General features: G+C 43.2%; 1 protein-coding gene across 6 annotated transcripts in view; it reads left to right on the top strand.

Moving 5' to 3' along the window:
* Nucleotides 1-19,386, top strand: part of DNAH9 (dynein axonemal heavy chain 9) — a 393,611-nt gene that overhangs the window by 342,763 nt on the left and 31,462 nt on the right. For all 6 annotated transcript variants that reach the window (XM_037028297.1, XM_037028295.1, XM_037028294.1 and 3 more), the window contains 3 exons: nucleotides 4,791-4,984; nucleotides 7,340-7,488; nucleotides 17,318-17,445. In XM_037028297.1, the coding sequence (XP_036884192.1) occupies nucleotides 4,791-4,984; nucleotides 7,340-7,488; nucleotides 17,318-17,445 (471 nt within the window). The remainder of the gene's footprint in view (nucleotides 1-4,790; nucleotides 4,985-7,339; nucleotides 7,489-17,317; nucleotides 17,446-19,386) is intronic.

The following is a 19,386-nucleotide window of genomic DNA, read 5'->3' as shown; positions in this document are numbered from 1 at the left end:
GCATAGATGGTAGGTAGAAAATAGATAGGGGGGAGGGCAAGAATAGTGGGGGAAATATAGAATCTAAAGAAGTTGAGACACATGGTTATAAACTAAGGGGGGGAGAATGGTGGGGGAGGGAGTGTACTGGTGGAGGGGAATGAAGGGGGGAATAGAACAACTGTAATGGTATAATCAATAAAATATATTTTAAAAAAGAACAGTATAGGAAATGTAGAAGCTAAAAAACTTATAACACATTGACATTAACTAAAGGGAGGGAATGTTGGTGGGAGGGGATGTGCAGGGCAGTGGGGAATAAAGGGCGGAAATGGGACAACTGTAATAGCATAATCAATAAAATATATTAAAGGAAAAAAGAGAAATACTTGATTTGAATTTATATTTCACAAAATTTTAGGATTAAAAGTTGATTCATATACCCAAGTTGTTCCAAACATACTTAAAAGCTTTGCAATTACTAAAGCAAGTTCCAATTTCTAAACTTAAATTTAAATAATTAAAATCAAATACAATTAAAATGTGTTTCTTTAGTCACCCTGGCCACATTGTATGTGCTTTATACTCACATATGGCCAGTGGCTCTCTTGCTTTACAGTGTTGGCCTAGAGCTTGAGAACAATGACATAGTCTAATTCCCTTGTGGAAGATAAATCTTGAAAAGCAGTTCTAAATGAGTGTCTCTGAAGGATGGGAGCAGTGACAGGGATCAACCAGTTAACACAGGCTCTGGGGTCAGGCATTCCTGGGTTCGAGTTCAAGTTCCAGTGTGTATGACCTCTGACATGTTTCTTATTCCCAAGACTTTCTTTTCTTATCTCCAAAATGATCATTATAATACCTACCTCACAGGATTATGTCAGACATATAAGTGTTCAGCAAATAGAAGCTGGTTATGGTTACAGCTACTATATTTGTTCCCCAGGGCTGCTATAACAAAGTAACACAAGCTAGGTGGCTCAAAAAAAAAAGAAAGTGATCATCTCAGACTTCTGGAAGCTGAAAGTCTGAAATCAAGGTTCTAGCAAGCCATGATCCCTCCAAAAGACCTCCAGGGGAAGATCCTTCCTTGCTTCTTCTGGTGCCTGGTCTCCCCAGGTGTTCCTTGGTTTGTTGCAACATCACTTCTATCTCTGCCTCCATCCTTTCTGTGTCTTTGTGTCTCTTCTCCTCTTGTGAGAACATCAATCATACTAGATTATGGCCCACCCTACTGACCTCATTCTAGTTTGGTTACACCTTCAAAGACCCTATTTTAAAATAAGGTCTCATTTACAAATCTGGGAGGTTAGTTTTTCAACATACCTTTTGGGGGGGACACAATTCACTGCATCGCAGTTGCAATGATTAATTATCCATCTTTAAGGTGCATACATGCTGTGGTTGATATGGGTTGTGCCTTATAAAATTTGCCCATAGAAGGAAAAACTTTGAGGAATTGTGAGTTGCCCAATTGGACTAAATCCAGTTGCCTTTCCCGTTATTATCCCACAAAGCCCTCTACAGCAGAAATCACAAAGAATGAATGATTCAAAAGCACTCTTCACAACTCTAAAGCTACTGTGCAATTTAGTTCCATCCTCTTTTCACATCAAGCGTTGTTTGATTTCTGTTCTTCCCTTTGCTTTTTTTGTTTAGTTTTGTGGGCTAAGCTCATTTTGCTGTTCAAACGCTTTTTTGCAAATGAGTGAAGTTTTATCTCTGTCTGTTTGTGTGTGTGTGTGCATCTGAGTTTGTTTTGTGGAGCAGCCAAGTCCAGCCCATCAAACTGAATCACAGTACAGGACATGAGCAGGTGAAAATACAATGCATTGTGTATGCCCATCATTGAAGCCTTTGATAAACACTCTTTTTAAGTGTTCAGTTGGATTTTAGCCTAAAAAAAAAACCAAAATAATTGAATAGGACACGATAAAACAAAATTCTTTAACTGTTCTATCTGATGAGAAAGATGATTTGCCTTATTTCCCAGCAGAACTCATAGGTGGGTAATGAATGAAATATTTGTGATGAACTATTGCTTTTATTAGTCTCCTTGGTAAGAATTTAAGTTTCATCAATGCTGAACCCTAAGGTACTGGGCATGTCCTGCTCTTCATTAGAAAATCTCATCTGTGATACATGCCTTTGTTAGCCTTTGAAAAGGCCCCTCACTACCACTCTGGATGCCCATTTAGCACAGTGGTATTTTGCTGCACAGTCCAATGTAATTAGGTTAATTAGTCATTTCCATTTAACTTATTAGAAATGTCTTTACCTCATTTAGAAGATTAAATGTTGCAATTGTGCTCCACCCAGAGCGCTGAGAACATGTTTCCAACCCACCACAGCAGCTGGGAGCACTGAAAGCAGTGTCATTTGCTCAGCGTCACGGTGATGCCAGAGGGGGCAATGGGACCAAAGAAGAGGTAATGGTGATACAAGCTGGGAAGAGGGCTGATGTGCTGCCAGGGTGAAGATGAACGTGAGTTCCACCGTGCAGAGAGAAATAATTACAGCAGCCGCAGCTTTTCTCAGCCTGTCACGAGCTTTCCTGCTGGCCACCCAGATGTCAAACTGCATTCACTGAGTGCTTCCTAAGTTCCAGGCAGCCTGCTGTGCCCAAGGCATACAAAGATAGCTAAAAAAGTTCTTGCCCGCAGGCAACTCACCATCTTGTGGGAGAAACAGACAAGCAAACCGGCAATCACAATTCAATAACTATAGAAGCCCCAAGAAAGCACAAGGACAGACTTTAGAGTTTTCAGAGCACTGCAACTATATTAGAGTATGAGTTGTGCAAGCAATTACTTGACCTCATTTTCCAAATGAGAAAAATCAAACCTATAAAAGTTAAAAGCTAGTCCAAGTCATAAAAGGCTCATAAGAGATGTCCCTGGGACCAGAATCTTGTTTCCTGGCACCTCCTCCAGCATCCCACACACAACTCCACACCACTTCTTAGCACACATGAAGATGTGTTCCCTGATCTCAGTGGTTGCAGTGAAGCTGAGAAACCCAGAGCCCATGGGAAAGGGCACAAAAGACAGGACAGGGAGGGGTTCACCCAAATGGGCAAAGAGCTGGGCAAGCCCAGGTCAAGTTTTTCTGTCCCTCTCCAGCCTTAGCTTCCCCATGTCACCTGTAAGACTCACAGTCACATTCCTTGCTGTCATGCCCCACACCTCCCTCTGCAGAGTTTGGCTCTAGTTGATCCTCCCCCATACAATGCCCTTCCCTTCTCTCTGCCTCTCTTTCCGCCCAATGGGATTTTACATACTTCCTAAGGCCTCCCTCATATTCTCTTCTTCTTGAGCTGAGGATTGCAAGCTCCTTTGGAAGGCATGTGTCTTCTTGTTTCCCTTTGTATTCCCAAGTATCTGGCATGCAGTAGGCATTCAATAAATAACAAATGAATGAGTGAATAATTCAAGTGACAAGGATGTGTGGGTTCCCTAAAATTCATGGCATTGTGGTAGGTGCTTTGGACAAAGTCTACTTTTTGCTCTCATTGGGGAGACCAAACGTACAAGCAGAGTTGAGTGATAGCAGAAAGGCTGCAGGTAATTAGGTTTCTAAGTGAATGAGTGGGGTGTATGTGGGCACTCTGGAAAAACAGGTTGGACCCACCCTCAAATCTGGTTCCAGCATCAACAGATGATGGCCACACACATACATGAGAATGCATGGGAAAGTTTATTACTCATGTGATAAGACTTTTGGGGGAGATCAGGGCACCCCCAGCAGTCAATAAATGGATTGAGAGAGTTGGTAAAGGAGGCTGCCTTAGAGTTCTTAAGGAAGCTATGAGGTGAGACTCCTAGGCATAGGCAGGGGCTTGTGGGGTATGCCTTTCATCCAGCACCAGAAGGGGTTCCCAGGCCTATGTATCAGCTTGCCTAGATGTGGAGCTGAAGAGGAAAAGAGAGGGATAAGGCTGAAAAGCTATCAGTGGTCAAATATCCAAAAACTAAGTCTGTCTCTTTAGAGACAGACATAGCTATGACCTCTGTGGTCACAAAAGACGGTGGGGAACTATGTGTTCTAGGTTAGAGGGAGGGTGGTGGCTGACTTTGAACTGTACTTTAACAACTTGTAGAACATTAAAAAATAATAATCAGACATGACCAGCACAAGAAAGGAGAGAAGACCAGGACCTCTGATGTGGTAGAAGCAGTATGACCAAGGAAAGGAGGCGGGGTGGGTCTGGCAGGGTTTCAAGGCTGGGGTGCGACATGATTGGACAGTGTAGGACAGCAGGAGGCTCCCTGGTTAACTGGATGAATCGGAGCAAAGAACTAAAGGAAGAGGTTTGATTGACAAGGTTTTCATTTGGACTCAATCCTTGTGGAAGCAGGCAATTCATGGAAGTTTTCAAGTTGACGTTGATACATAATCAATGATTCTAGAGACATTTTGAGAGAGGAATTGATGGGAGTGGCTGGTGTAGTGAATAAGGGAATGAAAGGGAGGGATCAGATACCTAATGTCCAGGCTCTATGACATCCCCTCCTGTCCCTTTTTCCATGTAATACCCTGCAGGCAGGTGCTACTCAGTCTCTGCTGCTAACATTCCAAACACTTCATTTGCTAAACCTTGTGTATTATTGGGGCAGTTTGCTAAAGGTGAGCTGATCAAAATCCTTCCTCTTCCTTGAGTTTACCTGGAGGAAGACTCAGGGGTCCAGAATATAGTATACATGAGACAGAAATATGTCTATAATACCACCTTGCTCCTTAACCTCCAACACAGTGCAAATTATAGCTCTGAGAAACTGCATTTTAGAGCAAGATTCTCTCAAATTTCCTAGGCACTTTCTTCCATGGAGGAATTCTATAATCTGGATCGGGACATCGAGGGTTCAGCCAAGAGCTGGAAGAAGTTTGTGGAATCAGAATGTCCTGAGAAGGAGAAGTTGCCACAGGAGTGGAAGAACAAGACTGCCCTGCAGCGCCTCTGCATGATGAGAGCTATGCGGCCTGACCGGCTAACTTATGCCACGCGGTAGGGGACTGGGTCGGGGAGGGCAGGCATGGGCAGTCTCACTATGGGCAAACTAGCTGAGATGAGCACAAAAGCCAGGTGTTTATAGTAATGGGAGGCTTTGTACCAACATCCAAAATCTCCTGAGACCTGTGTTTGGATGTATTTTCCTGATATGTAGGTGGACAGTGTAGAAAGAGGTGCTCATCAGTACCAGCACTGAGAAGGATGCTGGTCATAGAGTGAATGTGGCAGGAGATGATGGGATCCAGAGCACAAACAGAAGGGCCATCCTTAGCAGGAATAACATCTCTTTCATCACAGAGAGAAAGAGATAGGTGTGGATATTGTTAAGCTGTATAAGGATGGTAGAAAGTTGAGAATGGTTTTATAGAATGACTTATATTTTCCCTGAAAAGCAGGGAGCAAGATCTTCAACTGAGTTTGTGTGAAAGGGGAGGTAACAGGGCTGTAGATTTGAGGAGAGTACAGAAGGTTTAAATAGGGTCTGTGTGGGGGGCGGGGGGAATGAAATAAAGCTGACCTGGGAAATGCAGCAAGTTTCAAATAGCACTGAGGGTCTACTTAGTGAAAAGTTTGCATGTGTCGTGGCTCCATTACTCACTATTAGATGACTTTGCATACATACAACAGCAAGGTGTAGATTCCAAATTAAGTTGATCCAGAGCACCAGCCACTCCAAGTTTGTGTGTTGGAATAAAAGTTAGAAAGGGGAAGTGAGTTTTTGGCTAGAGAGTGATTAGATGTCATAGGCCATGCACACTATAGAGACAGAAAGCAAATTAGTAGTTGAAGGGTGGAAATAGCAATTGTTTAAATAGGCATGAAAGCCTTATTGGCAGGATGAAATGTTCTAAAACTGTTATATGGTGAGATTGTACCATTTAGTGAATTTATTAAAAATTATTGAATAGTATACTTAAAATGGATGAACTTTCTTGTATGTCAGTTATATATACCTCAAGAAAGTTGTTTTTAAAAAAAAGTTATAGGTCATGGACTCTACACTGGATAGGAAAGAGGTAAAGAGAATAAGGGGACGATTAAAAAAAACACTAAGGCCCTGACTGGTATAGCTCACTGGATTGAGCACGGGCCTGTGAAGCAAGGGGTTGTCAGTTTGATTCCCAGTCAGGGCACATGCCTGAATTGCAGGCCAGGTCCCCAGTAGGGGAAGCATGAGAGGCAAACACACACTGATGTTTCTCTCCCACTCTTTCTCCTTCCCTTCCCCTCTCTCTAAAAATAAACAAATAAAATATTTTTAAAAAACACTAAGGAGGCCCAGATACAGCATTTGTAGTGGCACCAACAAGGGCAAAGAAGAAGTGAAGGAGGATAAATCTCTAAGAGAAGTGTAAGGAAAAAAAGTCTGGTCAGAAAGCAGGGTGTTTCCATTTGTGGTTTCTGACATAGAAGAAGTTCCCAGGTAATAATGAGGATGAGGGTGTGGCCATGGGATTGGATGGCTGGATTGGGGAAGAAATGAAGATGGTTGAGAATTTGGAGGATTGTCCACATGGATGGTGTTGGATGTCACCATCACCATGACACCATGGATGTCATTCCAGCTGGTACAAGTCCATGAGCCAAGTGTCCAAGTGTTCCATGAATGGGTACAGTGACCAGAGGATGAGCAGGTGTGGTGGTGACACAGTCAGGGGAAATGAGCTGCAATGGAGCCACATGAGTAGAGAAATAATGGCTTACAAACAATAGTCATCAGTGAGCAGGGTCATGGTCCCACCTCCTGATCCTGAAATAGAGCAGATGTAGGCGAATGAGCCCAGCTGAAAGGTTACAGGAAAAATTGTGTCCTCGGGGGAGAGCTGAGGCCAGGAACTGGACCAGATGGTCAGGAAGTGGTTGCAGCTTCAAAGTTTTATTTAGTATAAAATTGGACAGTTTGGAAAGGAACATTGGTAAGTGGAGTAGGATGAAAGAAAACACAGATAATGGCAGAATGTGAGGGAATAGAAGGCATTAAACTATAAGTGGAAGATCACAGGGATAAGAAGTATGGAGGATTTAGTTGCCTGCAAGCTTTCAGAAGGCTTTGGTTCTAGCGGTCTTCTGGTAGATGGTGGCAATGTGACAGGACACCAGGCTTCACAGAGGAGTAGTGGCCTGGGTAGATAGAGATTTAGAAGGATCTCTGATCTAGGTGAGCAGACCCGGCAACCAGCAACACAGGTTTTTAGTGTTAACCTAATAAGTAGTTCTTGGAGTTGGCCCTAGCTCTGTAAGTACCAACCCCATGACCTTGAGCACATCATTCCATTGCTATAGACCTCTGTTTCTCAAGTGTTATTATTTTGAGACTGATAAACACATATGTGCTTTTTTTCCCGTCAGACATTTTGTTGAGGAGACATTAGGAAGCAAATATGTGGTGGGAAGAGCACTAGATTTTGCAGCCTTCTTCGAAGAATCAGGACCAGCCACTCCCATATTTTTCATCCTGTCTCCAGGGGTGGACCCACTGAAAGATGTGGAAAATCAAGGTGAGAAAACTTTGCCTTGGGGCCAAGGCTGCACCATCCCATGCACTTCTACTCTTGGCCTATGTCAGTTTCTCTATTCCAGGTGTGAGGCTCATTACACAATACTCAGTATTTACTAATCATACAGAAATCAGGGTCATTGCCAAACCCACACCAGGGAACCGTTGCTGTAGGCTCTGTCAGGTAGAATCCACAGTGGCAGGTTTCCAAGGAGACTTTGTACCATCACCCACCCATTACCCTTACTGTGGCTGGAGCAACCAATCTGAAGATATAAGCACACTGCTTGTACAGGCACACTGCCCTCAGGATGCAGTCCAGACTCCTTAAGGGGCATACAGGAGCTTTATTCCCCAGCTCCACCCTATTTCTCCAGCCTATTTTATATTATTAGTTTCCTAGTGCTGCTGTAACAAGTTACCATAAACTTAGAGGCTTAAAATACACCAATTTATTATTTTACAGTTCTAGAGGTTGGAAGCATAAACAGGGCTCCCTCTTTTCCTCTTAGGGACCATGATGACTATATTGGGACTACTCAGATCATCAAGATTGTCTCTCCAACTCAGTCTTTGATTTAATCACACCCACAGACTCCCTATATACACGTTCTGGGGACTAGGACATGGACACCTTTGGGGATTCATTATCCTGCCTACATTTCCCTGACCAACACACAAAATCTCATGCACACTCATCCTGGGATGTGGTAGACAGAGGAAAGCTCAGAGCAGGCTAGGGTTGTGCAAGAAGAGTCTGAGTTCTGTGGCTCTGGAGGGAGAGCTATAGAGACAGCCTCCAGGGTTGCTGTGCAGAGTTTCTCTCCCACCCTGCCCACAGACACCAGCTTTCTTGGGTAGAGCACTCCCTTCCATATGGCATCAGCCTAGAATAATGTGATAGCCCCACCCTCCTGACCTTCTGTCACCCTGCCCTGCTGAGCTTGTACCCTGTGGATGAGTCATCCTGGACCAGGGTGTAGAGGTCCAGATGGACTCGGGATGTCAGAGACTGAGTTGTGTGGCTCTGGATAGGGGTCATTTACCCCACCTTTTTGTGAGCCCAACCAGTGCAGCCCCCACCCCCAGGAGATCCATTAGCCCCAAGTTCCCAACTCTTGGCAGCCCCACCTGCCAAGCTCAGGCTCTCCAGGGGGGGTGGGCATAATCTGGGACAGATTAAGTTGTGTGGCTCTAAAACAGAGCCATTTTCCCCTCTCACACCTGACCAGTGCAGAGCCTTCCCTTTGCACCACCAAATCTTGGTTTCTTTTGGCCTAATAAACTCTGCTGGCCTTCCCCTCATGAGTCCCTGAGACCCTGCCCCACCACAAAGATCTGCAGACACCTGGCAGATGTCAACTGGCCTTAGTGTACCTTGGGACTTCTGCTGAGTGGCCTTGGACACAATGCTGGCACCAAGTTTGATCTGTATCAGTCCAGTAAACACTACTCCCTTCTACCTGTCACCTCAATGAGAGCCTACCTCATGCAACTCACACACCACCGGATGCTCTTTCAGTGACTGAACCTAACAAGCAAGCAGCAGGCTGAGGCCCACAGAGGCCTATCTCAAGGTGCCTTAGGCCTTTTACTGACACACCCCCAGGCTCAGTACTGGTGAAAGCAGGCTTGAGTATGCAACTTGGCCCTTCTCATGCACACCCAGGCCCAAAAGGACAACCACAAACTATGGATCACTTTATAGCTCCAAACAAGTTGCCAAGGGCCAAGGACAGGCAGAGTCTCACACTGACCTGCATTGGAGTCCCTCCCAAGAGGCCCAGACCAACAAACACAGTTGTGGACTTCAGACAACATCAGAGCAGGAACCAATTAGTTCCACAAGTGGCATATCCAAAGGAAGATCTTGGCAGGAACTAGACCCTGCCGAGGAGAATTCTGTTTCATGTGGTCAGCACCCACACAACAGCTCATACACTGTGGTCAATCCTCACAGTCAGGCAGCCTGAAAGTTGATCCCGCACATGGACAGAGCAATAGCATTCAAGACTCGCCTACAATAGGAGAGCTCAATGACCCATGCAGGAGATATTACTGGGACACTCAACTGATGATCAGGTAGACTGTACCATTGGGTCCTACAGGACACCTACTACACAAGGCCACTGTACCAAGACTGAGAGACAACATATCGACCTAATACACAGAAACAAATACAGAGAGGCAGCCAAAATGAGGAGACAAATAAACATACCTTGAATAAGAGTACAGGAGGAATCTCCAGAAAAGAACTAAATGAAATCAACATAAGCAATCTACCAGATACAGAGTTCAAAACAGTGGTTATAAGGATATTCAAGGAAGTAAGTGAGAACTTCAAGAGCATTAAAAGGGGACTTCCAGCCAAGATGGAGGTGTAGGTAGACACACTGTGCCTCCTTGCACAATCAAAGTAAGGACAATGACAATTTAAAAACAAAAAACAACAGAAGTACTGACAGAAAATTGAACTGTATGGAAGTCTGACAACCAAAAAGTTAAAGTAGACACATTCATCCAGACTGGGAGGAGGGGTGGAGTTGGGTAGCCAGGACGGAAAGGGCTCATGGCAAAGAGGCAGGTGGTGGACCCCAGGTGCAAAAAGCAGCAGCTGGCAGACCTGGCGAGGCAGCGGATTGTGGAGGGGCATGGCACACAAGGTGGCTGGTGGACCAGGTGGTCCCACATTCATGCATAGATAAATTAGATGAAACTGGGGAACAAGACAGACTTCCAGACCCAGGTCCCAGTGCAGGGAAATAAAGCCTCAAACCACTGATTTAAAACACCTGTGGGGGTTGAGGTGCCAGGAGAAACTCCCAGCTTCACAGGAGAGTTCATTGGAGAGACCCACAGGGTTCTAGAATGTACACAAACCTACCCACACAGGAATCAGCACCAGAAGGGCCCAATTTGCTTGTGGGAAGTGGAGGAAGGGACTGAAATTCAGAGCAAGCACCATTGTTCCCTTTTGGATCCGTGCCCCACATACTGGATCACAACCCAGCAACTGGGTTGCCCCACGCATGTGAATACTTAAGGCTCCGCCCCTTACTATGTAACAGGTATGTCAAGACAAAAAAAATGGCCCAAACCAAAGAACAGACCAAAGCTCCAGGAAAAAATACAACTAAATGATGAAAAGATAGCCAACCTATCAGATGCACAGTTCTAAACACTGGTAATCAGGATGTTCACAGAATTGGTTGAATTTGTTCACAAATAAGATTTAAAAATGAATGCTACACTAAGTGAAATAAAGGAAAATGAACAGGGAACCAACAGTGACAGGAAGGAAACCAGTACTCAAATCAACAATTTGGAACAAAAGGAAGAAAGAAACACTCAACCACAACTGAATGAAGAAACAAGAGTTCAAAAAAGTGAGGAGAGGCTTAGGAACTTCCAGGACATCTTTAAACATTCCAACATCCGAATGATAGGAGTACCAGAAGAAGAAGATGAGCAAGAAATTGAAAACTTATTTGAACAAATAATGAAGGAAAACTTCTCCAATCTGGAAAGGAAATAGATTTTCAGGAAGTCTAGGAAGCTCAGAGAGTTCCAAACAAATTGGACCCAAGGAGGAACACACCAAGGCACATCACAACTACATTAGCCAAGATTACAAGTAAGAAGAGAATCTTAAAAGCAGCAGAAAAGGAGACAGTTACCTACAAAGGAGGGTCCATAAGACTATCAGCTGATTTCTCAAAAGAAACTTTGCAGGCCAGAAGGAGCTGAAAAGAAGTATTTCAAATCATAAAAGGCAAGAACCTACATCCCAGATTGCTCTATCCAGCAAAGCTATTACCTAGAATGGAAGGGCAGATAAAGTGCTTCCCAGATAAGGTCAGGGAGTTTATCATCACCAAGCCCTTATTATATAAAATGCTAAAGGGACTTATCTAAGAAAAAGAAGATAAAAAATATGAACAGTAAAATGCAAGAAACTCACAGTTGTTAACAACCAAACCTAAAACAAAAACAAACTAAGCAAACAACTAGAACAGGAACAGAATCACAGAAATGGAGATCACGTAGAAGGGTATCATCAGGGGAGTGGGAGGGGAAAGGAGGGGGGAAGGTACAGAGAATAAGTAGCATAAATAGTAGGTAGAAGATAGGCAGGGGTAGGTCAGAATAGTACAGGAAATGTAGAAGCCAGGGAACTTATATGTATGACCTATGGACACGAACTGAAGGGGGAGAATGTGGGTGGGAGGGGTGTGCAGGGCAGAGGGGAATAAAGGGGAGAAAATGGGACAACTGTAATAACATAATCAATAAAATATATTTTAAAAATAAAATAAAGGAAAAAAGAAAAAATTAAAGGGAGAGGAGCTCTGAAAAATCATATGATCATATCACTAGATGCAGAAAAAGCACTTGACAAAATACAGCACCCGTTTATGATAAAGAAAACTCTCAGCAAAGTGAAGATAGCAGAAACATTATGTCAACATAATAAAGGCTATATATGACAAACCCATAGCTAACATCATACTCAAAGGGGAAAAACTAAAAGTATTTTCTCTAAGATGGGGGACAAGACAGGCATGTCCACTTTCACCACTCTTATTCAACATATCACAGAACTAGAACAAATAATCCAAAAATGTATATGGAACCATAAATGATCCCAAATACCCATAGCAATATTGAGAAAGAAGAATAAAGTTGGGGGTATCGTGCTATGTGATATCGAACTATACTACATGGCAATAGTAATCAAAACAGTAATATACTGGCATAAAAACAGACATATAGATCAAAAGCACAGAATAGAGATCCTATATATAAACCCACACCTATAGAGTCAATTAATATGTGACAAAGGAGTTAAGAACATACATGGGGTAAAGAAAGCTTATTCAGTAAATGGTATTGGGAAAATTGAACTGATACATCCAAAAATTTAAAACTAAACCACCTTTTTACACCATACACAAGAAAAAATTCAAAATAGATTAAAGACTTAAATGTAAGACTCACAACCATAAAACTCCTAAAAGAAAATGTAGGCAGTAAAATCTCTGACATTTCTCTTAGTAATATTTTTGCATGTATCTTTTCAGGTAAGGGAAACAAAAGAAAAAATAAACAAATTGGACTTCATCAAACTAAAAAATTTTTTGCACAGCAAAGAAAACCATCAATGAAAGGAAAAGACAACCCATAGAATGGGAGAAAATATTTGCCAATGATACTTCTGAAAAGGGATTAATATCCAAAATTTATAAAGAACTCTTACAACTTAACACCAAAACAAAATTGCAATTTAAAAATAAGCAGAGGAACTAAATAAGCCCTTCTTCAAAGATAATGTACATATGATCAATAGACCTATGAGAAGAGGCTTCATATCACTAATCATTACAGAAATGCAAATTATAATCACAATGAGATATCACCTCACACATGTCAGAATGGCTGTCATCACTAAATCAACAAACAGCAAGCACTAGCGAGGATGTGGAGAAAAGGGAACCCTAGTGCATTGTTGATGGGAATGCAGACTGGTGCAGCCATGATGGAAAACAGTGTGGAAGGTCCTCAGAAAAATTTAAAATGTATCTGCTTTGTGACCCAATGATATCTCTTCTAGGTATATATCCAAAGAACTGCAAAACACTAATTCAAAGGAATATATGCACCCCTATGTTTGTTGCAGCATTATTCACAATAATCAGAACATGGAAGCACCCCAAGTGCCCATCAATAGATGGCTGAATTAAAAAGTTGTAGTACATATATCCAACGGGATATTACTTGGCCATAACAAATAATGAACTCTTACTATTTGCTACAACATGGATGGACCTAGAGTGTTGTATGCTAAGTGAAAAAAAGTCAGAGAAAGATAAATATTATACAGTTTTACTTATATGTGGAATCTAGACAACAAAACAAACAAACAAGCATAACAGAAACAGACTCATACAGACAACAAACTGACAGTTCCCAGAGGGGAAGAAAATTGGGGGACTGGGTCAAAAAGGTGAAGGGACTGAGAAGTATAGATCAATAGTTACCAAATAGTCATGGGGAAATAAAGTACAGCATAGGAATCATAGTTAATAATATTGTAAGTATGTCTGGTACCAGGTGGGTGCTGGAAATATTGAGGGGAATACCTTTCAAAGAGTATGATGATCTTTCTTCCGCCAAGATGGAGGCATAGGTGGAAACACTGTGCCTTCTCCCACAACCAAGTTTGAATACAACAAAGGTTTGGAGAAACAAAGACACAACCAAACGACAGAAAATTGAATTATACGGAAGTCCGACTACATCTAACCGTTTAACCGGGACGGTATGAGGGGCGGAGCCAGCAGCAAGCAGGGTCGGGCAGGACAGGGCCCCCGACCCAGGCGCGCAGGCAGACGGGAACCAGTTGGGGTGCGGGGCAGACCGCGGGCGCATATTCGCGCACAGTGAGACAGACCACGCAGGCCCCAGGGGGCAAGGGCTGACGGCGGTGGCACACTCGCGAGCAGTGGGACGAAACTCGTGGGCCCGGTGACGGCAGCAACTGCGGCACCGGTGAGGGCAGGCGGCGGACAGGACGCCATAGTCCCTCTTTGACCCCGCCCCCACATACAGCGTCACAACCCAGCGACTTAGTTGCCCTGCAAGACCAGTGAGAGCCATTGTCCCTCTTTGACCCCGCCCCCACCTACAACGTCACAACCCAGCGACTGAGTTGCCCTGTTCTAGTGAACACTTTAGGGCTCTGATCCTGCTATGGAACAGGCACGAACAACCCGAAAGATGGCACAAGAAAAACTCAAAGTCCCAGAGCCAATAACTCTAAGCGACCGAGAAATTGCCAGCCTCTCAGAAGCACAATTCAGGACACTATTTATCAGGATGCTCACAGAACTGGTTGATTATAGTCACAAATTAGAGGAACAAAGTTACAAATTAGAGGAACGTGTGAGGGCTGGACTGATTGAAATGAAGGGAGATGCACAGGAAACCAATAGTGATGGAAAGGAAACGGGGACACAAATCAATGGAATGGACCAGAAGGAAGAACAAAACATCCCACCAGAAAGGAATGAAGAAATGAGAATTCAAAAAAATGAGGAGAGGCTTAGGAACCTCCAGGACATCTTTAAACGTTCCAACATCCGAATTATAGGGGTACCAGAAGGGGGAAAGAAACAGCCACGAGTGGAAAACGTATTTGAACAAATAATAAAGGAGAACTTCCCCAGTCTGGCAAAGGAAATAGACTTCCAGGAAATCCAGGAAGCTCAGAGAGTCCCAAAGAAGTTGGACCCAAGAAGGAACACACCAAGGCACATCATAATTACATTAGCCAAGACCAAAATGAAGGAGAGAATCCTAGAAGCAGCAAGGGATAAGGGGACAGTCACCTACAAAGGAGTACCCATCAGACTGTCAGCGGATTTCTCAAAAGAGACCTTACAGGCAAGAAGGGGCTGGAAAGAAGTATTCCAAGTCATGAAATCCAAAGACCTACAGCCAAGATTGCTTTATCCAGCAAAACTTTCATTTAGAATGGAAGGACAGATAAGGTGCTTCTCAGATAAGGTCAAGTTCAAGGAGTTCATCATCACCAAGCCCTTATTATATGAAATGCTAAAGGGACTTATATAAGAAAAAGAAGATGAAAAAGATGAACAGTGAAAGGACAGCAAACACAGTTATTAACAACCACACCTAAAACAAAAGCAAACCAAGAAGACAGCTAGATCAGGAGTGGAACCATAGAAATGAAGAACACATGGAGGGTTAGAAACAGGGGGGTGGGAGGGGGAGAAGGGGGGAGAAGGCACAGAAAATAGCATAGATGGTAGGTATAAAATAGATAGGGGGGAGGGCGAGAATAGTGGGGGAAATATAGAATCCAAAGAACTTGAGACACGTGGTTATAAACTAAGGGGGGGAGAATGGTGGGAGAGGGAGGGTGTGGGTGGAGGGGATTGAAGGGGGGGAATAGAACAACTGTAATGGTATAATCAATAAAATATATTTTAAAAAAAAGAGTATGATGATCTTACCAAAAAAGAGAGAGAGAGAGAAAGAAAGGAAAAAATAAGTTAAAAGCAGTGAAGGTCTGGGCATGGATATCATAGCATAAAATAAAATAAAAGTGAAACCCCAAGAGAACATAACTGGCGAGGGGGCTTTCTGATGACCCAGAAAGGCATTCTAAAAGCCTCAAAGTTGCAAACGGAAGGACCCTGCAAAGCTGCTTTGGCACATCACAATGCTCGAGTGTGATGCAGTCAAATTTAGCTGAATGTTCAGCCAAAGCAAATCCCATCAAATCTCCCCTCTTCTCATCACCTGCAAGATCCATTTCTTTCTCTTCAGACTCATCGTCATGCCTGCAGCTTAGGTTAATGCAAACTGATCCTTGCTGGCCTCTGCAGTGCTAGACTTCCCCAGCAGTCCTTCCAGTCTGTGGTTTTCAAACTAATCTTTTGTAAGCCCCTCTTTTCCCTTATCCTTCTGTTTCTCAGAAAGAAAACAAACAGGCTCTTTTGTAAATAGAAATGTCACCAAGGCTATCTAATAATCCAGGCACCTTTTATCCTGGTATTTTCTCTGAAATAAGTTGTTTATATCCCTGGTTCTAAAGCTGACATCAAATGTATTGCCAGCTAGGATTTGTAGAGTTTAATAAGGCTGTTTCCTGGGTTTATCTCAGTTGAATCTATAATAACTGTTCTTCACTACAAAAAGTCAACATTTGGCTTTGTCTCATCCAGCTAAAGAATAGTCTATATCTTTTAGTATTTAAAAGAAATGTCCAATATTGACAGTTAATATACCGTCTATTCAATTTTATTAGTTCCTCTAAAATTAAAAAATTCAAGGATAGATTTGTATTCTTTTCTTTTTTAAAAACTTCTTTCTTGTCTTTTCCCTTATGTACTTCACCTTCCAAGAAAAAAATGCTCAATGATTTTCTCACAGTATCATACATTTTTATGATCCTTTTTTCTAAATAATATTATGTAATTTCTCTAAACTTTGTTGTATTGGGTTAATAGCTGATGTTCAAGTAAAATTGGTCCACTATATTAGGTCATTTCTTTGTGTAAACTTTTTCTTAGGCTGAAAAAACAACTCACAAGCATTGTCTTGCTTCAGTGGTGTGGCTGTGAATTTGTGCTGGTGCAGCTATTCCCTTACTCCATTCCTAAAGCCAGCAACACCCAACAGATGTTATCGAGCCATATCCAACAGAACGTCCCCACCTATGCAACGAAGCCCCTCTGTGTCTTGCCTCTTTACTCTAATTCATGCAAAATGATGAGTTAAAACTTTGCTACGTCTTGGGATTAATAGAGGAGGCAGTTAATACGGTATAAAGTATAGTAAGCCAGACTACCTGAATTCTGACCCTGCTGGTCACACGTTCCAATAAAATTCCAGGGGAAATATATATTCAGAGGACAAAGCAAGTTAGACAGGGCCACACACACATGCTTGCTACCCGTTGAGCCTTTTCAAAGCAGCACTCTCTAGGTTGGAGGACCAAGGCCTGGCCTTCACATGGAAGCTGTACGGAAGACCATCAACAATTCCATCCGTTCTCGGGGATTAAGTGAGGAAGTGGAGTGAAGCAATTTTGGTCTAGACAATGCTTCCTTCTATTGGGGAGGGAAAGCTGGAAGATGTAGCCCCTCCACACCCTGCCCCCAGCAGAGGAAAAATGTCAGCACATGAGGCTCGGGATATGGGTTCAGACACACCTGTGTTTGAGGAGTGGTTTCCTTCTGAACATTAAACAACACAGATCATCCAACACAGAGATGGTACTGACAACTCTGTCCTCCTTTTAGGTAAAAAACTTGGATATACCTTCAACAATCGGAATTTTCACAACGTATCTTTGGGGCAAGGACAGGAAGTAGTGGCTGAGGCTGCGCTGAATCTAGCTGCCCAGAAAGGTCACTGGGTGATTTTGCAGGTACTCATCCCTCCGCCCGGATCAGGGTCATCCCCGACCCTGTCCATACCTGTCTGACCTCCCACCTCACGGTCTCTGGGCGTCTCTCTCCTCTCTTCGCCTCACACTCGCACTTCCTTCCACACCCTCACCCTTTTTACTCACTTCCTAATCATCTCTTCAGTTGCTCCCCTTCACATGTTCTCTCCTCACTGCACCCCCAATCATTTTCTCCCTGCTTTCACCTGCTGTGGCTGATTGCCTCCCGTGCACTTCATGGAACTTTTTTGATGTACTTTTCTATTGTGTTATAAAGAACATCACATGTGTAACTCTAGTTCTAATTTAGCCTCTTCGCTGAGAATTCATATTAACTCTCAGGTTTGGAAATCTGGACCTACTCCTACTGGTAATTTTATTGAACACTTACAAGAAATAAAAGCCACCCCCTTCTATCATGGCTTGCCCTTTTTATGCTACTTGTATGGATGCTGGGTCTGGGCGCCAAGCACCTCACTCCCCCTTTTCTCCTATAAAACCTTTAACCGCCTTTATTACAGCATCCATGGCTATATTGAGATTATGTGATATATGGGCATGTCTTTCACTACCTTTCCTTAAGAAAAGGTGTTTCTTTTCATGCCCAGCACATTGCTGTGAATATAGCAGACAGGTCTTGAAAGCACTCAATGAAAAAAATCAATGAAAGAAAAAACAAATGAGACAGCCAGTCAACCCTGTCCCGGTTTTCATTACCAGGAACTTCCCCTGTCTCCTTACTGTTCACTGTGCTGCATGGTGCTTGTTGGGTCTTCATCCCTAATCATCCTGTTGTTAATCCAGAGCCTAGCAACTGAGGGAGCTGCCATTCCCTGAGACTCTGTTTCTCTAGAAGCAGCAGGTGTCTCAGGAGAAGAGATGAAAACAGCTGGAGGTTCCTGCTCCTTCCCACATGGATCTGCTTGGTGCTGGGAAAGTGTGGTCTCCCAGCATCTCGGGCTCGTCTGCTAAAGAGACACCCTTCTGGACGCCAGAGCCATTGGGAACCCAGCCCTCAGTTAGTGGACAGGGAGTGTTTCCTTCCTAAGAACCCACCTGTGCCCAGGCCCCTGCATCCTGTGCTGACCTGGTTTCTGGGAGCTCTCAAGTGTTAAACTTGGGAGATAGAATTCCTGAAGCATTCACCCAGTTACTCACTGGTGGGTTGCTGGCACTCCCTGGCTAACAGAACCCTGGCTCTCTGGACAGCCCATTGAAGTTTCCACTCCAAGAGAGTGATTATAAATGAATTTCTAATTTAACATACTTTCATTTCAACAACTTTTCAAAACCATTACCTTCGATTATTGCAGCAACTCTGTGAAATAAGTATGGCAAATATTGTTTTCTTTCTTTCTTTCTTTCTTTCTTTCTTTCTTTCTTCCTTCCTTCCTTCCTTCCTTTTTTTTTTTTTTTTTTGGAAGAGAAAGCAAGAGACCAGATTGCTGTGGCTCAAGTGCTGTGCTCAGTGCCAGTCAGTGTATTTAAGGCTCTGTGAGCAGGCTTCCTCAAATATTTGCTGAGGAACTTTTATCCATCCATTATAATGAAACATCTTGCAGTGTAGCAAAGTAACTATTTTTATTGAAGTGAAAGGTGCATTCTGCAGAGTAGTATTAAGAAATAAATGTAGGTTTGGATAGCTGGACAGACAGACAATTAGGAATCACAATGGGAAGGGGAGGAGGGCTCAAAGATGTTGCAGAGGAGCCTGGGCTTAGAGAAGAGAGCATCTGTGAGCAGTGTTGGCTGTAGGAAGGAAAGTTTGTCAACAGCAGAATGGTTTAGAGAGAGAGAGAAAGGAATCAGGAAAGCTAGCTAGGAGGAGTTTAAATCAGTGCTTTTCACATGTTATTGTACATGCACATTGCTGGAAGATCTTATTAAAATGCACTGACTCAGCCCTGGCTGGTGAGGCTCAAT

The sequence above is a fragment of the Sturnira hondurensis genome, unplaced genomic scaffold (genome assembly GCF_014824575.4).
Source record: "Sturnira hondurensis isolate 20B ecotype Veracruz unplaced genomic scaffold, ASM1482457v3 Scaffold0019835, whole genome shotgun sequence".
NCBI lineage: Eukaryota > Metazoa > Chordata > Mammalia > Chiroptera > Phyllostomidae > Sturnira > Sturnira hondurensis.
This window is presented reverse-complemented; position numbering and strand designations above follow the sequence as displayed.